The 9,143-nt window shown below is 42.6% G+C and overlaps 1 protein-coding gene across 1 annotated transcript in view; it reads left to right on the top strand.

Moving 5' to 3' along the window:
* Positions 1-7,541, top strand: part of pola1 (polymerase (DNA directed), alpha 1) — an 81,984-nt gene extending 74,443 nt beyond the window's left edge. Inside the window, exon 37 of the mRNA XM_080418164.1 lies at positions 6,180-7,541. Within this exon, the coding sequence (XP_080274290.1) occupies positions 6,180-6,316 (137 nt within the window). The 3' untranslated portion in view covers positions 6,317-7,541. The remainder of the gene's footprint in view (positions 1-6,179) is intronic.
* The last annotated feature ends 1,602 nt before the right edge of the window (positions 7,542-9,143 follow it).

Consider the following 9,143-nt stretch of genomic DNA (forward strand, 5'->3'; position numbering starts at 1 on the left):
AGCACATTTTAACAAGGGAATTCAATGTGCTTTACACAGAACAACAAGCAAAGGAAACACAATTTTACAATAAAAATAAAAGATAGTTACAGTAAGAAAAAAAGAGAAAAAAAGTACCTCAATCAAAGGCAGTGGAAAACAGAAATGTCTTTAGTGTCTGCATTTTTCTTTGAGTTTGTTCCAGATATGCGTTGCATAAAACTAATTTTTTATTTTAAGCGACAGAAAGCAGACCTTTCCCAGATGACCTGAGAGGTCTGGAATGGTTCATGATATCGTACAAGATCAGAAATGTTGTCCCTAAAAAACATTTAAAGCTTTATAGACCAACTTTGAAATCAATTATTTGACACACAAGGGAGCCCCAGTGTAAGGACCGGAGTGATATGCTCCACTTTCTTCGTATTCGTAAGGTCTCGAGCAGCAGCAGCATTGTTCTGAATCGACTGCAGTCGCCTGATACATTATTTTAAGGGAGACCTGCAAAGACACCGTTACAGTAGTCAAGTCTACTGATACCACAAATCTCATGATACCACATGCATCGAATGCAGACACACATACAGTGGTGGACCATACATGTATGCGAGCACACACACACACACACGCTGGTATTAAAGTATAGGTTTAAGTTGTTATCCCTTGGACCTGGGGCAGTAATACCCCATATTACTGCATTACGCACCCATGGGGCCAAACTGCTCAGATTACAGAGAGGAGAGCATACAATCCTATATAGTCTTCACTGTCTCTATATTTGAATGTGTGGTTGAAACACACACACAATGAGGTGTGCGTGTGTCCGCCGCACATTCTCGAACACGTTCCTACTCTGCTGCCCGGTGTCCGTGTAGTGGTTACCAGTGGTGGAAAAAGTACTCAATGTTTTACTTAAGTAAAAATATCAATACTGCAATGTAAAAGTACTCCGTTACAAGTAAAAGTCCGGAATTCAAAATTTACTTGAGTAAAAGTACAAAAGTATTGGCATCAAAATGTACTTAAGTAAAATGTAAAAGTAAAAGTACTAAATATTTGAAAATAGCAGATCTACAAGCTCACAACGCGTCGCGATGCGACGCGTTGTGAGCTTGTAGATCTTGTATTTTCAAATAGCCAAGGTATAAAATAGGTTTAAAGTGGTTAATGTATGTTTAATTATATCATCATTTATATCTGAAAAGTAACTAGTAACTAAAGTGTTCAAATAAATGTAGTGGAGTAAAAGTACAATATTTGCCTCTGAGATGTAGTGGAGTAAAAGTTTTGGAAATACTCAAGTAAAGTACAAATACCTCAGAATTGTACTTAAGTACAGTACTTAAGTAAATAGTTACTTTCCACCACTGGTGGTTACATTTCCGTACGGTGAATGTTTACAACCAACCCACTGCTTCTTGAGATGGGTTCATTGTTTCACTTATATATTTGTTGTGTCGGTGAAGCATTTCAAAACATTCCAGAATTCATGTGCTTCTTAAGCGTTACTGCTGACGCGCAGCACAAATCAGCAGTTAGCTGGTATTCAGCGACTTGTAAAAAATGAAAGGTATGCTTCAGGTCATTGGTGAGGTTGACAGGTGCCTAATATTTCCTGGTATTTCCTGTCCACTCGCTATGATATCTAATCCTGCAACACAAAACAATATCGAGTGTCAACTGTAATAAAAGTGGTGGGTGCAGACATTCCTTAAAATCATTGGTGGCACAAAGTAAAAAAAGAATATGATCTAGTAGTTACCAGAGGCGAAAATGGCTTCAACAAACGCTGGTGTTTAACAGTGCATTGATACTGCACTGCGCTTCAGAGTGTATCGATCTCGTTTGTATTGAAAGTATACTGAATATGCGTTGTTAGATGTGTTGTAACGCACACGCAAAATTCCGCATGAGCGCTCACGCACAATTTAATCGCTGTTTGAGGGGAAAAAGAGCTCTAAATGAGTCTACATTGAACTACATTGAAAATCTCATGATTATACTTAATGTGCACACTGCAGTCCAGTGGAGCACCTTTGCTGTGTGTGCTTTTATCTACAGTACATGTAAATTGTATTATGCCTGATTGCCATGACTGAGTAAAACAGGGAGGTAATTTCATCCGCTGCAGGAGATGGCTGATAGAATACACACACTCACACACACACGGAGGCATTACACACACAGTGATCAAACATACTGTCCATTCCTTAGCTATACATCCTGTATCAATGCCTCCAAATCATTTCATGTCAGTTCTCTATTCTCCCTCGCCCCGCTTTCTTTTCCTCTCTCCCTCCCTCCATTCTTAAATCGGTCGGTTGCCTTTCTTTTCTCCTCTACTGCCTTCCTGTTACCCCCCCCCCCCCCCCACCCCCCCAGGTTTCAGTCTTTGAGTATGGGCAGTATGATTGCATGTGTGAGCAATAATGTAATTTTGCTGCATTGATAAAAGATGAATTGTCCTTGAGCCGCGCTTTCCTAATGATCCATTTACCGACCGCTTCCCTGACACCTCTCCAACACTGCATTTTATTGTCCTTTTCGCTCTCTCGCTCTCTCTCTCTTTCTCTCCATCCGCTCTGCCTGTCCTCCTTTCCTCCTCCACCATGTCTGTATCTCTCTCTATTTTCTCGTCTCCCTCTCCTCCTCCTTCTTCCCCCTCCCTCGCTTCCTGCCGCGCCAATACAAAGCGAGGTGGTGGAGAAATCTGCGGGTGCGATTGTCAAATCAATTATTCATTCTGTGCAATTACACTTGCACAAAAGAAGTTTCCCCCGTGCTCGGGAGTGGTGATTAAATTAACTGCTATTCCAGCTGCCCGCCACCAGCACAACCCCTAATAGAATATTCATGGCGGCGGCGGACGGAGTGGCCGATCTCCATTAACTTCATCATGCTCACTTAATTACAGGCTTGTTATTGTATTTACACCTAGTTAGGGAGCGTGCGGAGCCCCGGCGTACTCGCGCCCACTGATGCCACGGAGCGCGCACGGGGTGTGTGACAATACCGAGTTAGAGCCGACAGTACCAACCCCCCCCCACCTCCCTCCACATGCATGTACCAGTGCGCATGCTGGGGGGGTTCACACCAAACGAAGTTGCATCGCAATGTACGGAGAGCACGTCCCGTCCTGTTAGTGTGGATGTGGTGCTATGCAAGGGGACACACTAGATGTCTTTCTTCCAAATCCCTCGTTGTCGACTTCACATCGCATCTTGTGTATTTCTTCCTCATTCTTTTGCCTTGTGGTTGATTCGATTCGTTCCCAGTTATTTGAACTGCAACCCCTACTGTGCACGGACTCTCAGCGAGGTCTCTCTCTCTGAGTCTTAAATCATTCTTTTATCTGTTCGCCACGCAGTGATTGAGGTGGAAAAGAGAAAGGAGAGAAAAGAGGTGTGTGTGGGGGGGATTATTTTCTCCTAGCTTTCAGAAATGACATGATTGCTTTCGCTTGATCATGCATCATCACACCCCTTTTATTCCTCTGATAGACAAGTTCACACCTTCCTCTTCATCTCCTCTCATCCTTCCTTCCCTCCATCTCTGTTCTTGCTCAGATGAGAACTATCTAGTACTAGGGCTGTAAACATATCTTTACTTTTGGTATTGTATGTCTTGATGATGAATCGAAGTACATAGGACCACAATGGAAAAAAGCCCCCAGGGCTTTTTGTGTTATCCTTATAGCATAGCTTGTTAAATTGTACTTGCCGTGCTGTTTTCAAGGCATTACAAAGTTACCTTGCCTTATTGTAGTGCAGTCCTTTAAAACCAGGAAAAGAACGCTTTTTCCATATCACGACATTAAAATATCCAAAGTTCCCTGACGATATCTAGGCTCATATCATGATATCGATATTATATTGATACATTTCCTAGCCCTATCTGGTAATAGTTTCTGCTGTTGCTTAAGTCAACCACACCGGCCTATCTCACTGTGTGTGTGTGTGTGTCACACGGATGGTTTGTAGTTGCCATGGTGGTGTGTGTGTCCATGCAGTGTTTAACTACCATCAATCGTCCCTGTGTATCTCCTCTTAGTGTGTATGTGCATGCGTACATGCGAGCCCCTGCCTTACTTACTGTTAGTCTGTGTGTATCTAACCTTTGTTCCCGTGGGTCAGACAGTGGACTGGTATTTATCCATCAGCCACTAATGCAGTAGGCAGGAAGAACAGAACAGGAGATAGCTGGGACCTGACAGCCTGCCAGATGGATGAATCAGTATATGTCTGATCCAGAACAATTTTGCACACATACACACACACTTGTTTTGTAAAGTCATTGATTATTGAATTGGTTATTAACCAGTTAAACCCTGTATACTTTGTTGACTTGCTAGTGTGTTTCCCTCTACACCGAATGTCTTTACCAAAAATAACCAATCTATGTTCACAATGCGTCGCGACTCGTAGTAACCTTGTAGATCTACCATAAAATACGCCAGATTTACACTTTTCACGCCGTGTCACGCAACCAACAATAGCCAATATTTTAGATTCGCAACACCAGCGTGCAACAAAGTATTTTCAGTCTATACACACACACTCATGCTTGTCTTCTGCTGTCTGTGTTATATGTGTTGCATTTATTGAATGTATGTGTAATGGTCATTGCTTCATGAAAATGCAAATCAAACGTAAACCAAAACTTATGTAAAAGGTACTACATTTCTACTCTGATATGAAATTTCATTTCTGTGATACTGGAGACGCTGAAAGCTGAGCGCCAGAATTATTACCACTGAGCCAATGGAGCAGCAAAAGTATAGCGAGACTCAACATATATTTATATCAACCCCCATGGGGACAGCAGCTTGTATCCATTAATTTACAACAAAAACAACTTAGTCTCGTTGTGTGTATTAATAAAAGACATAAAGATGCAGACTAGGAACTTGGCGATGGCGTGTTACACTCAATTGTGTCGTCTTCGGTCTCCCCTGGCTGTGATTTTTGAGCCTCGGGGTCAGCTTGGTCTCAGTGTACTTGATCTGATGTGACATCAGATTGGTTCTGGTGACGCCCTCACTCAGGATAGAAGCTCACTGTGCCCCATCTACCCATATTACAGCCCACCTGAGGGGATAACAGACACCGTGTATTGGCTTCATACACTCTAGTCTAGGGAGCTTTCATATCGATCTTATGATCCTTTGTGTGTGTGTGTGTGTGTGTGTGTGTGTGTGTGTTTATTTACTATACTTGTGAGGACCAAATGTCCCCACAAGTATAGTTAAATACAAACGTGTGTGTGTGTGTCTGCCATCACAGGTAGTGGTTGCCATCTACCTCCTCGGGCCAATCCCGTATTTGCCCCACCCTCAAAGTGATAGCATTACTGCTCAGTCAGCTCTCTTAAGGGAGAAATCCGCCTTAAAACTGTCTTGATTCACTGAAATATCAAAGCACTCTCTTTACCTCTTTGTCTAATTTTTCAAGAACCTAGAAGATTTTATTTGTCATGCAGGTACGTGGAAGAACAAAAGAACAAGAAAAACAAGGCAAGATAAAGATGGTTATATATGGCTAGAAAGTACAGTTAAAATATATATCTAATGTATTGCAAAAATACACCTTAGCAGCAATGAAATATTCAGATTTAGCATCAGATACATGTGCACAGTAACGCATTATACATTATCAATATAGAAGGCATGAACATATCTTAACATTCGCTAGATGTTCGCTCCATCTATACATACATGCAATCAGTTGTTTGTTTACAGCCCGTTCCTTCCGTCGCATAGAGTTTACTTTCCTCGGGTGTTCAAAGGAACCGGCGACGGTACTCGATTTTTGGCCACACACAAACGCTTGAATATCGATCTCTATGCTTATAACCAGTTTTTTTCCATCATAAGGCAGACAGACGCCACTCCCTGGATTGCAGCACAGAGCTGTTCTGCAATTGAGTGGTTTACAGTTGGATCTCTGTAGAATGTAGTCTCATTGTTGTCTTCGTGGCTCACAATCCACGCTCAGCCGCAGCATCGACGACTCAATTGTCCGGAAATGGAACAAACTGCAATAATCGGCCTACGACACTAAAGCCAAAGTGTCCGTTAGCTTGATGCAGTCGATGCATCATGAATCTTCCACTGAGGACTGACTGTAATCAAAAACTCCCCTTCTATTACTCTCTCTCCTTTCTTTCTTTCTCCCTCTCTCCATCTTTCCTCCTGTCCTCAGCTCGCCTCAAGATGTGGAAGGAGGAGAAGGAGGTGTACAGGAGGCTTAAGGAGGTGCCGGACAAGGCACTAACGGCTAGCAGCTACTCGGACGTTGACCTGGCCAAACTGTTCCAGGCCTTCACCTCCCTCAAGTAAACGCACTCATATAGTATGTACATAAACAACAGCTCCGCCTCACACATACGCACATGTAGTATGTGCATACACAACAGCACCACCTCTCTCTCTCACACACACACTCACACAGCATGTACATACACAACAGTCTCACCGATGACCAATAGCCTCCTGGTGCCCTCATGGATTGATCGTGCTGAGGCAGAAGACCCCCCCCCCCCATGGTTTTAACTAACTTTACAGAAGTGGATTTTTTTTCTCTACAGCTGTGTGCTACGCTTTGTCTAATTGCTTTGATAAATACTGGCCGTCAATACATGGATATGTGAATATTCCATTAATGTACGTCTGTCTGTGTACATTCCCTGATTGTTTTTTGTAATACCGAAAATTGTGCCGTCGCCTTAACTGACTTGCGTTTGTGCGTGCAGCACGCCTGTGGAGGATACATTGGTGTGTGTTTGTGAGCGATTATAGACTATGACCTCCATATCACGTACATGCCATCTAATGGCCCTATTATGAACTCCCATCACATCTACCCCCCCCCCCCCTCCAATTCCTTCAAATACACACACAGTCACTCTCAACTGTCTGTGACCCCCTCACCCCTATCGGGTGTGGACAAGGGGGGTAGCAATCAGACCTAAATTACTGTGTGCGTGCTGTGATCTAGGATGGTGGGGAAGGGGAGCAGGATGAAGGGCAACCAAGTTATACTTGGTTGCGCACCAGTGTCATGCACCGAAAAAAGAAGATCTACAAGCTCACAAAGCGTTGCGCTGCAACACGTTGTGAGCTTGTAGATCTGCCATTTTCGTCCCCGCTTTGAAATTACTTCCCCTCAAAGCAACCACGTGAACAAACACTTATTCTGATTACTGCCATTCATTCCAGTTTAGTGTGCGTGTGGGGTTGAAGAAAGTTGGGATGGTTAAGAAGACAGAAACAAAGTGAGGTGAAATGTGTAGCGACAGCGGGGTTGAGGGATCAACCCCGCTGTGTCTACGGATCAGCTGATCTCCTTCCAGACTTTGTTTAAGGCTCACAATCTGTGCAGATTATGTCTTAACGTATCATTTTCTACGTACCGGTATTCCTAAACCACCTAGGTGTTTTTGTTTTTTGTTGTTTTGAAAGATTCTATTTGGGGTTTGTTTTGTATGTTGTTGTAATAAGCATATTATTTCAGATTGGATGTTGTGATTTTAATACTGAAACTTCAATAAAAAGTGAAACCCAGGTCCCAGAGTATGTTGAGCGTATCTTTGTTGCCGTGTCTTTGCTGTGTGCAATGGGGATGGGCGGGGGGCTTTGCGGACCGGAGGAATAATATGAGGGAAGAGGTCTCCTGAGTCCATGGCAAGTTTGAGTAGCAGACTGGTTGACGAAAACTTGCAACCACGCATCACCCCTGCAGTGCAAAACCGTCCAAATCCAGTGTTCATTTAACTCCATGTCACATGTCATGTTGTCGGCTTGTTCAAACTGACATGCTAATGTCTAGTTAAATCCCTCCCATCTCCCTCTATCCTCTTTCTCCCCTCTTTTACCTCCTGTGAGTGTTCTGCCTGTTAAATCAAATGTCATTCAGTTTTGTGTGTGTGTGTGTGTGTGTGTGTGTCCTAATGCCACTTTAGTTAGGTGTTTTATTAGTTAAAGCACACTGCAGTTACTTTTAGTATGTATAACTTAAGATATTCAAGTGTGTTTTTTTTTAAAGGTGGGGGGAGGGTTTCAGGTGGAAATGCATCTCCAGTTATTTAATTTTTTTAAACTTGTGTTTTACTTCCTGATCACATTTGTGTTGATTACTTTCAGTCTATTACACTGTGTTTCCTGTATTCTAATGTACTTCCTCTCTGCAGTTAATGTGTGTGTGGGGTGGAGGGTTATTCGACCTTGCAGTGTACATTTCCATGGACCAGTGGTTATCAAATGGTGTGTCGTGAGACGAGTCCAATGTGCCTTGGGGATTTCAGGAGAGCCACCACACATTACAATATACGTATATCGTATACAACTATACGGAAAGTTATGAAGTATCTTAATTTACTATATCGGCTACTTTGTGTGCATTCGTTTTCCAATACAAATTATATACTCTTTAAAGGTTTCGTGACATCAAATAAAATAAAAACTGAACTTTGAGCATTTTGTGGATGTTATGTGGTCAGGAGTTTTCTGAATAATTAGGCTCAGAAAAGTGCTGTGATCGTCCCGTGGACTTATGTCACAGTCCATTAATCCCGCCCCCTCTCCTCTCCTCCCCTCCCCTATCCTTCTCCTTCGGAGGGGGCGGAGCAGAGGCGATGATTGACAGGCAAAAACCCTCAACAGCGACACCCACAGGTAATTGTTTTTTTTCCATTGCAGCTGAAAAGGCCTCGGAACACAGAGAGAAAAAAACCTGCCAGGGCTCACTGGAGTGGATTTTTCAGTTAAAACCTTTTTAATACACGTTTGAAGGACCATGATAAAGACTTTTAATGTTTTGTAAACCAGCATGTCATGAAACCTTTAAATATATATTTAACCACTTTCAACCTGTCGTCCCTACTTTAGGCTGCATGTCTTTATAGCAAACCTTTTGTTCTATGAGATCAACGCATCACATGATGCATTGTGAGCTTTATTGACTATTTTTGCTTTGAACACAGGTGTCCTTGAGATTTTGGCATGTCCAAAGCCAAGATGAAAAAATGGGACACAAAGTCAATTAGGCTTTATTTGTTACTCATACAGGTACTATATTGAAATGTTAGTGCAAGTGGTTTGAGAACCCACAGCTTGCAAAAATCACCTTAAACCACTATGACTTGTGAAGCCATCCTAAAGTGGGTGA

This window comes from Gymnoscopelus braueri (genome assembly GCF_963280865.1).
Source record: "Gymnoscopelus braueri genome assembly, chromosome: 21".
In the NCBI taxonomy this organism is placed as follows: Eukaryota; Metazoa; Chordata; class Actinopteri; order Myctophiformes; family Myctophidae; genus Gymnoscopelus; species Gymnoscopelus braueri.